Raw genomic sequence first — 16,470 nt, 5'->3', positions numbered from 1 at the left:
TTATCTCTGCTTTCAAAAGCTTTGATTCCCATCATAGTCAAAAAATTGAACTGTACATATTCTTTCTCCTATTTCACAGGTATGGATGTGTGGGGGTCGCATGGAAGATATCCCTTGTTCTCGAGTTGGCCACATTTATAGGAAATATGTCCCTTATAAGGTTCCAACAGGAGTCAGCTTAGCTAGGGTAAGAACCTATTTTGTTCTGCTGTTCTTATGTCTTCACAATGAAGCAGTCTTTTTTTAAAAAAAAATTAATTCACTTGAAATATGGTAAAAATAGTTACCTGTTAACATAGGAAACCTGCTTTTGTGTCATTTATTTTGAAATTCTTGTCCCTGTAAGCAAAATATTAGGGCAGTTAAGGAAAACACATTACTAAGAGGTCTAAAGATCTAAAGCTACTGTTAAACACATGCAAAATTCATATTGTTATTCAATTTTCACATACGCAACTAAAATGAAGAATTTGAAAAGATGCTCCAGTGAGAAATCAAATCACTACCTAACTAGAAATTCAAGTTTTCCCTTTCAGTTTGTGAATATTCATTTTAAAAGATGAGTGATTTTACATGGTATCCAAAGTTAACATATTTTAAAATGTGGTTAGGTGCTCCCTCTTGTGGGAAAAGAAGCAATGGAGAAAAGCCATTTCATAACTTAAAAAGTTATTGTTCTTTCTCTTACTTGACTACCTAAATTACAAGTCCAGCTTTAAAAATATTTTCCCTGTTGAAGAATTAGGTGTTGAATTTTGATCAACTTTTAGTGGATTTGCTCACTGTCATATTAATTCATTCTGAAATAATGTATCTTGAATTGCACAAAATGAAGTTGCCTTTGAGTCAAGCTTGACTCCTGGCAATTTATACATCAGCCAAATGCTGTGGTGAGATCAGTGTCTATCCAAAATACAGTATTTAACCTTTTTATATCATAATTAGTCTCCTGTATGTACCAATAGCAAAGAAACTTTAAGTAGGGAAGAGTTGCTTATCACTAGTTGTTCTTAACCTGTCCTTGTTAAGTGTATCATGACTCTATTCCCTATCTTAGGTGAAATATATCTAGAGCCATTCAGGAGTCAACTGTAGGAGGGAACTAAGCAGGGGGGTAACCTGCTCTGTCTTCTGAAAATATACTGTAATATGCTGGCCAGTCAACCAGAAGAAAGTATTCTATCTTATATATACACTGTGTAGCAATATTTATAGAAGATAGAAGTATATGCCGCTGCTGCTGCAAATACAAAATTCTGTAGCATCTTTAGAGAATAACAGATATATTATTTATTATGGATAAATAAATATGACAAAATATGCAGCAATTACTTAGAGGAATTTTTAAAATCTGAACAATGCTTTGTCAGTGACAGAAAAATGTTGAAAACTCAAAACTTACTATAAACCCTGGAGAAACATTTATTTCATTCTTCTGCATCAAGAAAATAACGTAGATATACGTGGATACTTGGGGGGTTTTGGTTTTTGGTTTCGTTTTTGGTTTTTGAGATCTTATCTTTTATATCACATTTAAATTCAGCCTATGATAGGACCGCTTTTTATTTTTTTCATTTAAAAATATTGGAACCTTGTAGAACTTGAAACGGGTAGCTGAAGTATGGATGGATGAATACGCAGAATACATTTATCAAAGGAGACCCGAATATCGACATCTGTCTGCAGGGGATGTGACTGCTCAGAAGGAACTTCGTATCAAGCTCAGCTGCAAAAGTTTCAAATGGTTCATGAATGAAGTTGCTTGGGACTTGGGAAAGTTCTACCCACCGGTGGAGCCTCCAGCAGCTGCCTGGGGAGAGGTTAGTTTATTCAAGTCCCTCAGCCGATTTATCCTGGCCTTGGCATATGACTGCAGATAGTTGTTGTTTATTCGTTTAGTCGCTTCCGACTCTTCGTGACTTCATGGACCAGCCCACGCCAGAGCTTCCTGTCGGTCGTCAACACCCCCAGCTCCCCCAGGGACGAGTCCGTCACCTCTAGAATATCATCCATCCATCTTGCCCTTGGTCGGCCCCTCTTCCTTTTGCCTTCCACGCTCCCTAGCATCAGCATCTTCTCCAGGGTGTCCTGTTTTCTCATTATGTGGCCAAAGTATTTCAGTTTTGCCTTTAATATCATTCCCTCAAGTGAGCAGTCTGGCTTTATTTCCTGGAGGATGGACTGGTTGGATCTTCTTGCAGTCCAAGGCACTCTCAGAATTTTCCTCCAACACCACAGTTCAAAAGCATCGATCTTCCTTCTCTCAGCCTTCCTTATGGTCCAGCTCTCGCAGCCATATGTTACTACGGGGAACACCATTGCTTTAACTATGCGGGCCTTTGTTGTCAGTGTGATGTCTCTGCTCTTAACTATTTTATCGAGATTTGTCATTGCTCTTCTCCCAAGGATTAAGCGTCTTCTGATTTCCTGACTGCAGTCAGCATCTGCAGTAATCTTTGCACCTAGGAATACAAAGTCTTTCACTGCTTCTACATTTTCTCCCTCTATTTGCCAGTTATCAATCAAGCTGGTTGCCATAATCTTGGTTTTTTTGAGGTTTAGCTGCAAGCCAGCTTTTGTGCTTTCTTCTTTCACCTTCATCATAAGGCTCCTCAGTTCCTCTTCACTTTCAGCCATCAAAGTGGTATCATCTGCATATCTGAGATTGTTAATGTTTCTTCCAGCAATTTTAACTCCAGCCTTGGATTCCTCAAGCCCAGCTTGTCGCATGATGTGTTCTGCATACAAGTTGAATAGGTAGGGTGAGAGTATACAGCCCTGCCATACTCCTTTCCCAATCTTAAACCAGTCCGTTGTTCCGTGGTCTGTTCTTACTGTTGCTACTTGGTCATTATACAGATTCTTCAGGAGGCAGACAAGATGACTTGGTATCCCCATACCACTAAGAACTTGCCACAATTTGTTATGGTCCACACAGTCAAAGGCTTTAGAATAGTCAATAAAGCAGAAATATATGTTTTTCTGAAACTCCCGGGCTTTTTCCATTATCCAGCGGATATTGGCAATTTGGTCCCTAGTTCCTCTGCCTTTTCTAAACCCAGCTTGTACATCTGGCAATTCTCGCTCCATGAACTGCTGAAGTCTACCTTGCAGGATCTTGAGCATTACCTTACTGGCATGTGAAATGAGTGCCACTGTTCGATAGTTTGAACATTCTTTAGTGTTTCCCTTTTTTGGTATGGGGATATAAGTTGATTTTTTCCAATCTGATGGCCATTCTTGTGTTTTCCAAATTTGCTGGCATATAGCATGCATTACCTTGACAGCATCATCTTGCAAGATTTTGAACAGTTCAGCTGGGATGCCGTCATCTCCTGCTGCCTTGTTATTAGCAATGCTTCTTAAGGCCCACTCAACCTCACTCTTCAGGATGTCTGGCTCTAGCTCACTGACCACACTGTCAAAGCTATCCCCAATATTGTTATCCTTCCTATACAGGTCTTCTGTATATTCTTGCCACCTTTTCTTGATCTCTTCTGCTTCTGTTAGGTCCTTGCCATCTTTGTTTTTGATCATACCCATTTTGGCCTGGAATTTACCTCCGATGTTTCTAATTTTCTGGAAGAGGTCTCTTGTCCTTCCTATTCTATTGTCTTCTTCCACTTCCGTGCATTGCTTGTTTAAAAATAATTCCTTATCTCTTCTGGCTAACCTCTGGAAGTTTGCATTTAATTGGGCGTATCTCCCCCTATCACTGTTGCCTTTTGCTTTCCTTCTTTCTTGGGCTACTTCTAGTGTCTCAGCAGACAGCCATTTTGCCTTCTTGGTTTTCTCTTTCTTTGGGATGTATTTTGTTGCCGCCTCCTGAACAATGCTGCCAACTTCTGTCCATAGTTCTTCCGGGACCCTATCTACTAAGTCCAGTCCCTTAAATCTATTCTTCACCTCCACTACATATTCCTTAGGAATATTAGTGAGCTCAGATCTGTGAGTCTTCCCTAATCTCTTTAGTCTGATCCTAAATTGTGCAAGAAGAAGTTCGTGATCTGAACTACAGTCAGCTCCAGGCCTTGTTTTTACCGACTGTACAGATGTCCGCCACCTTTGGCTGCAAAGGATGTAATCAATCTGATTTCGGTGTTGTCCATCTGGTGAAGTCCATGTATAAAGCCGTCTCTTAGGTTGTTGGAAGAGAGTGTTTGTTATGCAGAGTGAGTTGTCTTGGCAAAATTCTATCAGCCTATGTCCTGCTTCATTTTGTTCTCCCAGGCCATACTTACCTGTAATTCCAGGTGTCATTTGACTGCCCACCTTAGCATTCCAGTCTCCTGTGATGAAAATAACATATCTTTTAGGCGTGTTGTCCAGTAGGTGCTGCAGATCCTCATAGAACTGCTCTACTTCAGCTTCTTCAGCATTTGTGGTTGGGGCGTATATTTGGATCACTGTGATGTTAGATGGCTTGCCCTGAATTCGAATTGAGATCATTCTGTCGTTTTTTGGGTTGTATCCAAGCACTGCTTTAGCCACTTTATTATTAATTATGAAGGCTACTCCATTTCTTCTGTGGTCCTCTTGTCCACAGTAGTAGATCTGGTGGTCATTTGATGTGAAGTGGCCCATTCCAGTCCATTTCAGTTCACTGACGCCCAGAATGTCTATCTTTAATCTTGACATCTCACCAATAACCACATCCAATTTGCCCTGGCTCATAGATCTTACATTCCAGGTTCCAATATGATCCTTAGAACATCGGATTCGCCGTTCACCACCAGCACCGTCGGCCGCTAGCCGTCCTTTCGGCTTTGAGCTAGCTGCGTCATCACGTCTGGGGCTAGTTGAGCTCATCCTCTGTTCCTCCCCAGTAGCATTTTGACCATCTTCCGACCTGGGGGTCTCATCTTCCGATGGTATACCGACATATCTCTGGTTGTACTGATCCATTTAGTTTTCATGGCAAGAATACTGGGGTGGGTTGCCATTACCTTCCCCAGGGATCGCATTTAGTCTGACCTCTCTGTCATGACCTTCCCGTCTTGGGTGGCCCTTCACGGTTTAGCTCATGGCATCATTGAGGTGCTCAAGCTCCAGCACCACGACAAGGTAACGATCCTTTGCTGAAGCTGCAGATAGTAACCACAGAATTTCCAGTCTCTCTGACTCCATTCCCCAAGTCTGGTCAACATGTTTTATGCATGTGATTTTAATTTCTCTTCAGTGTTACAGAAATACTTATTGGAATTGAATGATATACATATATATGTCAAGAAATAGGTATTTGCCATATTAGTTTCTATGATGATTGGATATTAGAACACTCACTCACAGAATGGTAATATAGGGTTCCTCTTCCTTCTGTTTAAATTATGGAGGGAGGAAGAACTGAAGAGAGAAAGATTTTGGAGGTTTAGGTAGATGGAGAGATTTGACAGAAGTTAACCTCAATTGTAATCTTAAGGGTTGCTATTCACAACTTATATGCCCTCCCCAGGAAGAGCTGTTTTTGTCATGAGTACTGATGGTGAGCAGGAGGGAGCCCCTATCCAGGGGGGAAAACGCATGTGTAGTACTGAGGAGTTGAGCAGCCATTCAAAGAGACATAGATCAGACCCGCCTTGACTTTTGGGGTTTATCTGTCTGGGTTTTCCCACGCTTCTTCAGTTTCGTAGGATTTTCTGTCTCATGTAGCAGTAATAAACACTAGAGACCTATTCCTTGTCTCAGCGTGGTTCCTGGCTGTTAGGACAGTTTTGAACCAGAGATAAATGGTTCAGTGATATTTCTGATTCATGTCACTTTAACATACATTCAGTCATAAATCTATTCGGTCCTGTTTTCTGCTGTTTTTAAGGTTGTATAAAAATTGAAATTATTACAGTTTTCCTGGCATACATATTTTTGTATGCATTTTTGAACTAAGAATTGCATCACAAAATTCATCCAGTGAAGCTGCTGCTTATTAAATGGCCCTCATCACTGATTTTATTTTGCAGATCCGTAATGCAGGGACCGGTCTTTGTGCAGATATCAAGCATGGGGCCCTGGGTTCACCACTAAGAGTTGAAACCTGTGTGAAAGGTAGAGGAGAAGCTGCATGGAGCAATGTGCAGGTAAGTGCATTTTTTTTTAAAAAATGAACTTATTAATTTATGTATTTATTTATTTTATTAAATTAGTTATTTGAATACTTGTCATATTCAAATGATTCTTGGCAACTTATAAAATCATCCAGTACATTAAAACATCTATCGTATGATATTAATAATGTAAAAGTTGAAAAATAAACATATTACAAAATATAGTTGTAAAGGGTAAAATATAATTTTAAAAAACAAAACCAATAAATAAATAAATGGCAGCAATCACAACTCAAATGTTCTTCTAAATCACTCAGTGCTGAGAATTTATAAAAATGTGGGCTTTTTCTTTATGAGTTTTCAGAGATTGTCACAAAGTTAACATTTTATGCAAATGTTGAAATAATATTTTTTATTTATTTGATAAATTTATTCACCGCCCCTCTCTCCCTCACCGAAGGACTCTGGGCAGTTATGATATAACAGCTTCTTTAATGCAACAGTTTTGTGGTCTCTTAAATATTGTAGTAACAAATCAATTTAAATTCCTTATATTACTGTCAGATATATGGCATATAATACTAAGAGAGAAATACAGTATTATGTTCACACGGTATACACACAGCAGTTGGAAGAGGGTGGCAATTACTTTAATTTGGGAAAATGTATGTTATCACACTATGGCAATATTGTTATTTAGAACAATGCTTCCTCAATTCCTGCTCCCTAAATCATCTTTTAAAACTAAGATTTGTTGATGATACCTTTATTATACAGAGTTATGGACAAGAGACTATCAAAACTCCCATCAGAACTTCAGTCATTTTTACCTCACTTTCACTGCGAGTCTTGACCATTTCTTTTTTGTATTGTGTTTTAACTGTTTTAACTGCTTTTGATTGTTTGCCACCCAGAGTCACTGGTTTGAGATGGGTGGCTATACAAATTGAATGAATGAATGAATGAATGAATGAATGAATGAATGAATGAATGAATGAATACCAGCCATACACCAAGAAAACATACTTGTGTTCATCTTCCAGTGTGGCATACACCATCATTTGTCAGCAGTGTACCATTTACAGTTCGTTTACATTGAACAAATTGGCAAATCTTTGTAAAAACAGATGAACACAAACCTAACTTCTGAAATGATACTTTTCAAAAACCACCGGGTAAACACTTCAGCTTTCCAGAACATTATTCCATGGATTTCAAAGCCCCTATCCTTGAAAAGTGAATTACAATGACCAATTCTGTTGCAAATTGTACAGGTAGTCCTCGACTTACAATCACAATTGGGACCGGAATTTCCATCATGAAGTGATGCAGACGTAAAGCAAGATGTCATGTGACTGCATCACTTAGCAACAGCAAACCTGGCAATTCCCCTTGCCATTGTTAAGTGAATTTCACTGGTCATTAGCTGAGGATCCATCCTAATCCAAGCCATTCTGGGCTTGGTCCCTCCCAGCCCCGAGCCTCAGTACAGGTAGCCCCTGCTTAACAATCACAATTGAGACCAGAATTTCAGTTGCTAAGCAAAGCAGTCATTAAGTGAATCCAACCCAAATTTATTACCCTTTTTGCGGTGGACATTAAGCGAACCATGTGGTCATTAAGCAAATCATGCAGTTCCCCATTGATTTTGCTTGCCAGAAGCCTGCCGGGAAGGTTGAAGATGGCAATCACATGACCATGGGATGCTGCAACAGTCATAAATGCAAACCAGTTGCCAAGCACCCAAATCATGATCATGTGACCACAGGGACGCTGCAACTGTCATAAGTGTGAGCACCGGTTGTAAGTTGATTTTTTCAGCTCTGGTCTGAACCATCACTAAACAAATGATCATTAAGGGAGGACTACCTGTAAGGTAAGGGACTGCCTCCAACTCCCCCCCCGCCTATCTCCCCCCCATCTCTGCCCTTTTGGCCATCCTGCACCCTGCCTTGCAAGAAGCCCCTGAGCAGCAGTGCAGTGTGAACCTGTAGCCGCCCCTGGAAGCCTCAGCCACCCCAACCCACCCTAGCAAGCATCAGCAAGCATTTGTTTGCCCAGATGCCTTCTGTCCCAGTTCCCTGCACTGATCTTTCCCCTTCTGCACCCAGCCGCTGCGGCTGGGAAGTGGCAGCAAGTATCAGTAGGCATTCATTCACCAGCTGCTTTTGCTGTCTCCTTTTCAGGCCCAGCTTCCCCTGCAAATGTTTCTCCGTGTCTCCCTGAGCCTTCAGAAAGAGAAGGCAGCTTTCCACTGTCTTTGAAGAGAGCGCTGCCCTTTTTCCGAAGGCACTGCAAAGACAGCAGAAAGTTGCTCTCTCTTTCTGAAGGAGCTGTGAAGATAGCAGAAAGATAGGCAGGTGGGGGGAGTTGAAGCGCCCCTGCCGTTGTAAGTGTGGCAGGCTGCCAGGCACCCAAATTTTGACTGCAGGGGCGCTGCAACAGCCATAACTTTGGGCACCGGTCACTTTTTCCAGCACATTCATAACTTCAAATGGTTGCTGAACGAATGGTCATAAGTCAAGGACTACCTGTGACATTGTTTATTACAGACTAAGGTGTGCTAATTAGCTATTCAGTGCAACAATATTTGTTCCTACCTGCTGCTCTGTTTTTATTTACTATGTAAAGCAATTCTGTCTTCCACTTCTTGTTTCATCTTTCTCCTCTTCCTCCACCCCCAGAAACAGTAGTGTGTGTGTGTTTGTGTGTAATGTTACTCTTAAAAAAAAGAAATGTTGTATGGGCGACGAAAACTGGTGCTACAATACACTGGTAGCCCTTTAAGTGTCACAGAACAGTTTGTTTTATTTGGGGCAAAGACAGAAGGGAGTTGTAACACAAATAAAAGAAGATTTGTAGGAGAATGGAACAATTTTGAGTACTTTGCCGAAAATACAAAAATATCTAAATATCATTTCAAGTCAAATACTAAAGTGAAAGGGGCAAAAAGAAAAAAAAGCTAAAAGCTATTATAATGTAAGATACAGTATGATGCTCAGATATATTTATTCCAAACATCCATTGAAACAGGTAAAAGATCATATTAATGGGCCTGCTGGCACATTCAATAGCTGCATTTCATTTTCTGGTACATCTGGTACATGCCAGAAATAGGTGGCTTGGCCAGATAATACTTTTGCTCTCTTGTTGCATGAGATGCCAAAAGTGGTTTGTTTAATGTAACCATCAATGGAATGGAAAAAGTTACTTTAAATATAGGTGGAGAGGAGGAGGTGCTCCAAAACTGCTACATATCATTTGGGATGCCTGGAAACTGAGAAATTAAAGAAATTTGCTTTGAAGAACAGCCCCCCTGAAAAGTCTGGGCTTCTTTCATTGCTTTCCTTGCAGTTATATACTGGGTTGTTCTAAAGTAAGGTGGCTGCTGTAATGGCCACTTTGCCTAATTCCTCTATAAAGAGGAAAAAAAAATTCCCTTTCATTCCCAATGTGTTCCACTGTCATGTTTTCTCATTACTGAGCCAATGAAGTACCTTAACTGAAAAACCTTCAAATTAATGCATATGTACAGAACTTCACTAGCCAAACAACACTGAACAGGTCTTTTGCATTAAGTATCATGCTTTATTATTTGGCCACATTTTCTCTGGTGTTTTAAATCTTCCCCTCAAAAAGATGCTGGCTCCTTTTCTCACTGAGAGCTGGTTTAATTTGAACTTATACTTAATGTATGCTTTTCTTCTTGCTCAGTTGTGTTTTATATTTACCTACTTTGTGTTATCTTTAGATGGCTTCTTGGGATTTTGAGAGTTACGGTGTTTTTGTGTTGTTTTGAGAGTTATGCTTTTTTGTGCAAAAACCACAAAGTAGGTTTTATAGAACAAGCACATGGCTGACAATGGGCACCTGAAGGCAGAAATGGGCAGTAGGTAGATTGGGATCTAGTTTTTATTTGGGAGATTTGTTGTAGTTTGGTAAAGATACCCTAATAGTATAACTTGTTCCAAACAAATTAGACTGCTGGGATGTAGAAACCAGAGTGGTAAACCGGAGTGGACTTGTGTGTGGAAACACAGAACTTGGTTCATTTCTGGCACTCAAATACTTAACTCAGAATGTGCTGAGGGATACGTGGTTCTTTAGTTATAGGAGTAATCAGTACATCTGGAGAGTGCCCAATAGATGCCACCTTGAAACCTAAGAAAATTTATGCTAACCATTCCTTATTAGCATGCATGAAATCAAAAAGAAAAATATTAAGGCTGTGCAGCATTGCAGGATGAATTCCAAAAGATGCTTTGGAATGCACAGTTGCATGAATTTAGTACCTGTTGCCAACTTTTTAAACCAGCCATATCTTTATCTGGGGTAATGTGGCTATCTAAGGAAAAGGCGTAGCTGCTTTAAGGAGTTGCAGACAGCTTTTATGTTTGCACCAGCACATACTCCAAAGCACTTTTTAAAAACTGAATCCAAAATATTGCATAGCATTAAAACAATAAAAAAGAGTTGCTCTTAAAGGTAGCCACAATTACACTACTTTTCTTAGTACCAGAGGTAACACCACTGTTGATATAGACAGTCTTAATGGTCGTGACAATCCACAGGACTGTCTATGACAAGAGGCAGAGGGCATAAATATATCAGCTAGATTGGGTTCTAATTGTTGCTGACTTAAGGCAGCTGCTCAACTCTTGCATAATTCCTATATATGTGATATGCAGAGACAATGTTTGCAAGAATCGTAATAGTATACAAAACCTTAATATTCTTATTTCGCTATCTGTTTTTGACCATATAGTGGCAGTCTTTTGTTCTGACACGTGTCTGATTCCTTGTCCTGCTATACAGGAGAATAATTAGTTACAAACTAAGTAACTATCTGCAGAAAAATGTGAATATTTTCTCATTCTCTTTTCTGACAGCATATGTTTGTTTACCAGGTGTTCACATTCAGCTGGCGAGAGGACATCCGTCCAGGAGACCCCCAGCATACAAAGAAATATTGTTTTGATGCTGTTTCCCACAATAGCCCAGTGACTCTCTATGACTGTCATGGAATGAAAGGAAATCAGCTGTGGAAATATCGGAAAGTAAGTACATGTAGTTGGATCAAACAGTGTGGTCATCTTGTAACTTTCTGAATGATACCTTATTTTTTGCTCAGATAGTATAGAGAAAAGGCATCAACAAAAGGAGCAATTAAGAATATTTTGTTCAGAAGAAAAGGAGCAAATAATATCATAATTTCAAAAACTTAACAATAAGGTCTGTTGGACAATATTTTGACTTTGGATATGGAAAAAGACTTATTTATGCAAAACTTGTTTAGGAAGCTTATTAAAACAATAAACAGTGCATATAGTGAGATTAATTTTAAGTTTCATCCTCAGGACAAGACACTTTTTCACCCAGTAAGTGGCAGCTGCATGGACTGTAATGAAAGTGATCGAAAAATCTTCATGAACATGTGCAATCCCTCATCTCCAACACAACAATGGATATTTGAACATACAAATTCAACAGTCTTGGAAACCTTTAATAAGAATCTTGATCTTTAAAGACATTATTTATATGTATATATTACAGTCATAATTTTTACAGGGGATATGACAATTTTTTTAAAAAATAATTTTTCTAGAAAATGAAAAAGGGAGAATCTCAGGAGAGAGAGTGACTATCAGGCCAGTCTTTACTTTGATGATGCTGCATCTGTATCTTGAGATAACAGATTCCCAATAGCAAGAAGTCTAGAAATCTGCATTGTTATATTCATGCCACACATAGATTTGGAAACAGTGTCAACCTGTGGTGTCATGAGAGGGAAAGAGCTAGTTTCATGCATTCAAAAATGAATCCTTGAGGAAGTGTCTTTTATTCAACTTTTAGTTGTCCAATTTCTTAAGTTTTCTTTCCTTTTCAGTTCTTAGTTAAGAAGCTGCAAGTATGAAACATGGTTGAAAATTTCTAAATAACTGAAGTAACTTAACATTACGAAGTGTGTGGATTACAGCAAAATGTCACTTAAGACAAGAATCCATTTATTGGTGTTACTCTTGCATGATACCACAACATACAGTAATAAGAGCAGTAAATACATTGCCAGTTGCCATTTTGGCTAGATGTTTGCTTTTTCATAATAGACCTGATTAATCAACAGTTACATAATGATCAGTGTATGTTCACATAATGTTCACAAATATGAATGCCAGATATCTGTGATAACAGATAGGCATTGGGCAAGCCTTATGTGGCAAGTTTAAGATTAAAGTCAGATTTTAAGTAGGGATTTCCTAACGTATACTCATAGTCAGTATATAATACTGGCACTTACATCTAATATGGCAATACTGTCAATAATCCATTGGAAACTGACATAGAAGCCAAATGTTAAAAGGATAGTGAAAATTCTAGGTTTGTTCTCTGCAGCAATATGATACTTGTCATTTTTTTCCCAAATAAACTGACAGACTAGTATTTCTTGATTTCTCATATTAATGATTCATTTAGAACCCTTGAAAGTATTGTTATAATAGGCAATTGACTAGTTGAGAAATGAACATATTGTTATAATAGGCAATTGACTAGTTGAGAAATGAACATTTTACCATGTTTGTAGATAATTAGTCCACATTCGTGTTTGTTTATAATCATAAGAACATGTTCTATAAACTTTCCAGACTGCATGTATGTCAATACTCCCTAGTTAATTAGTTATCAGCTAATTACATTAAAAATAAAAATTTAACTTCCCAAGTTTACTAGGACATGTTACAAAGATAATTAAGTCACATTACTTGACCTCAAGTTGCAAGTATATTTTTAATGCTGATCAGATCTGTTGGTGCTAAGTCTCTAGAGAACGATAGTGGGTACTATGACCTTGCATATAAATTATCAATAGTGTCTAATTTGGTTGAATTCATAGATTTGTGTTTATTCATTTATTAAATTCTACTTAAAAACATTCCAGGCAGTTAAACAATTTACATAAACATTACATTTAAAATGTAAAACATAATTAAAACTGAATTATGAAAACAATAGCACATAACCCTGATTTAGCAGTCAAAATGTACTTATACTAAAGGTCAGCCTAAATAACAGTATTTTTACCCGCTGGTGGAGGAGCAGAGGCAGAGATTTGTACAAAATATCTTAAAGCCGAGGAAGCTTCAGAAAGAACAGTCCTTCAGATAGCCTCATTCCAAGTCATATAGGGCTTTCTAGATTATAACACGCACTCAGTTTTGAGCCTGGAGACAGCTTGGGAAGTCATAAAATTGTTATAATGTTGCTGTTTTAAATGCTATTCCATAAGGCATTCTAAATTACTGTAAATCATTCCAACTAAGTGATTCCTCACTTAGTTGCAATGATTCAAGTGTACCCTCAACCCACCATTTTGACTGTTTACATTTTATGAAGTGAAATATTGTGGCTTGTAGTGATGCTATGTAAATTTTTGGAAACCATCTAAAGATCTTAATTGCAAGGAACTATTTGTTGTAGAAAACTCTTGCACGCACTTGCCTCCACAGAATGCCAGTAAAATTAAACTTAACAGCATCATTAAAATAAAGAAGTGCCTTTTAAAATGCAAATGTACAGCAAAAGCTTAAACTTGAACTATTTCCTAGTGCCTTGCTGGACAAGAGAAGAATGGGTATGAAATGTACAAGACTTACGTACTGTGTGCAATTAGTGATATTTTGAAGGTGTGATTTTGTTTGTAAGTTCACATTGGAGGATGGAAAGATGGTGGATGATTTAGAAAGCCTGAATATTTCTGGGTTCCTACATTTCACTTCATTTACAAATGCAAGTATTGTGGGATAATAATCTTGACAAAACTTCCTGACTGGCTATTAGTCCTAGATGGTGGCACACAAATATGAAAGTGTTAACCCCTACATATGGTGGTTTCTCCAGTGAGTTTCCAAGTCATATCAAAATAGAGCTAATTGTGTGGGATATTAGGCATACTTCCCAATATCTAGTCAGGGCTGTTATAAAAGCGTACACCTTCATATATGCTTGAATACCTTTTCACAGTGGCATTTGTTTCAGCCAACTGAACAACTTGAGAGTTCAGAACCTGAAAGCCTCTGTACTAGCAGGTGTGAATCTGTTTTTTAACAAAATCTGTTAAAAGGTTACTTACTTGTTGCTATTGTCAGGCCATTTTCTGACCATATTGCTCTGGAGGTAAAAAATAGTGATGAAGTGGAAGATCGGTAGGCCATACAATTTCTTTTTTACCATGCAAACAGTAAATTCACTGATTTGATTAAGTTTCTATTTTGATCTTCATTTTTCTTACAGATCTTCAATACAAAGATATCCACATCTGAAAAACACAAATGGTTTATAGAACTATTCACAGAGTGCTGACAGTGATATAAAAATTGCTGGTTTGACAATTTTAACTAGCATAAACAGAGTAATTACTCCTTTAATATTTAACAAAATCAAAAATTGCTGGCTGAAGAGCTGCATACAGTTTCTGTGTATTGGATTACTTTTAGTGCAGCCTGATACTATGCCTACTTTACTCAAACCTGAGTCCCATTTATTACTACTGCACATAAAATTATGCCACTAATTGTTCAGAAATCTAGGCATCCTATTTCTAAATGTCCTTAATATGTTCTAAGTTTGTAGACTTTTTCCAGAAATTGTACTATCTTGGTGAACTATCACAGCGAATTAGATTTTAGGTCAAATATTGCTAACATCATTTTTTAAACACTCTGAATTTATATAACTGATCTACAAAGCAGGCGTGATCTTAACAGAACCAGGCAGGTCTTCCCCAATCACACATCAAGAAAGGGATCTATTTTATCTTCCTATAGTGACTTCTTACAGGTACTTTTCTCCCAGCCAGGTGTAGTCTCAGCTGGGCTCTGGCACAGGCAGTGGAGCCTCCAAGGAGGTTTATTACAGGCAGGATAAAGGATAAGCTGATTTTGTTTTGTTTTTTGAACAGAATGCCCTTTTTGCTCCTAAATTAAAACATACAGTACATAAATGTTTTAACTGAAGGGTCTCTACAGTTGTAGTCACATTATGTTTGCTTTTGGATGGTTAAAAACAAGTTTTAACACTATTTATTGTCAACTTAAATATCATTTTTAGAGCAAGAAAATGTTGTTGTTTTTTATTTTAGTTTTTTTTAAAAGGTCTACTTAAGGGCTTTTTGAACTACATTCTGTTCTAAGCTCTCCAATAGATTTGTGATCAGCTAGAGATATCTTCATATTCTAGTAGGTAAAAGAGTGCTTTAATTTGAACCAGTTTAGAAGCATACAAGCATATCACGTTGTGGTAGGTAGAATTTTTTAATCACAGATAAAATTATATGCACTAAGTTCATGACATTGCATTATAGGTAACCAAAGTAAATATAATTAGCTCTTCCAACAATACTATTAAGCAGCTAAAGATTTAAGGGGAGAGAAGCAGGAAAAATGCAGCTGATATATAGGAAGTCTTCAGGGATTCTTAAACTGTTTCCCTCTTTGTAATGCATGTTTAACACTTCCTTTGAAATTGGATTTTCCCACAAACCCTGTATTTATTTTGTGCATCTTGGGACAATGTCCTATTGTGTTGGGAGAGATCAAGAATGTCTAGCACTTTAATGTAGTATCGCTGATTAACTGGAAATCATTTGGATGTCAAGTGTAGTGTTTTTAAGAATTGAATGGACTTTCTTTTATAATATATTTAAAATAAATTTTTATTGTGTCCTTTTTCTGAAAACCTGTATAAGTATTCTGTTATAACAGCCAAAGCATTTGTAAATAAGAGAGGAGAGACTGATTACTTGAAAAAATACAGGTAGTCCTCACTTAATAACCACTTGTTCAGCAACCGTTTGAACTTACAATGGCCCTGAATGAATGGTAGTTACAAACATCACAGCATCCCCATGGTCATGTGATTGCAGTTCAGGCACTTGTCAACTGGCCCAGATTAATGACTGTTGTAGTGTCACATGATCACAATTTCCAACCTTCCCTGCCAGCTTCCTGCAAGCAAAGTCAATGGGGAAGCCAGCAGGAAGTCAGAAGTCACAATCATGTGAGGTCCTCACTTAACAACCTGCAGTGATTCACTTAATGACTATAACTGGGGACTGCTGGGATTGCCGTCGCTAAGCAATGTGCTGTCACACCTTATGACTGCATTGCTTAACAACAGAAATTCCAATCCCAATTACTGTGAGGACTACTTGTAAATCAAATATTGTAGATTAGACAAAAGTGCAGTTAATATATGACACAAAATGTTTGCATACATTTTCACCAGGTCTTCTTTATTGCTCAGATACAATTGATTAATTAAATTTTAAATACTCCCTCATACTTATTTGCTTACAACTGTTATGTTTGTTTTGTGTGGCTGCTAGGAAACATGTATGATTGATGAGAAAGCCAATGTGGTGGTACGCATGCTAGGA

The 16,470-nt window shown here is 38.0% G+C and overlaps 1 protein-coding gene across 4 annotated transcripts in view; it reads left to right on the top strand.

The window, feature by feature from the left end:
* Positions 1–15,770, top strand: part of GALNT10 (polypeptide N-acetylgalactosaminyltransferase 10) — a 65,327-nt gene extending 49,557 nt beyond the window's left edge. For 2 of the 4 annotated variants that reach the window (XM_063292153.1, XM_063292156.1), the window contains exons 8-12: positions 80–187; positions 1,599–1,820; positions 5,955–6,071; positions 10,928–11,095; positions 11,396–12,479. In XM_063292153.1, the coding sequence (XP_063148223.1) occupies positions 80–187; positions 1,599–1,820; positions 5,955–6,071; positions 10,928–11,095; positions 11,396–11,563 (783 nt within the window). In that variant the 3' untranslated portion in view covers positions 11,564–12,479. Of the gene's footprint in view, positions 1–79; positions 188–1,598; positions 1,821–5,954; positions 6,072–10,927; positions 11,096–11,395; positions 12,480–14,327 lie in introns of those variants that run through there. The other 2 variants (XM_063292154.1, XM_063292155.1) reach the window with 2 other exon arrangements.
* Positions 15,771–16,470: the final 700 nt, after the last annotated feature.

This window comes from Candoia aspera, chromosome 2, assembly GCF_035149785.1.
Source record: "Candoia aspera isolate rCanAsp1 chromosome 2, rCanAsp1.hap2, whole genome shotgun sequence".
NCBI classification, from domain to species: Eukaryota; Metazoa; Chordata; class Lepidosauria; order Squamata; family Boidae; genus Candoia; species Candoia aspera.
Note: the sequence above shows the minus strand (reverse complement) of the source record. Positions and strands in the feature narration are given on the sequence as shown.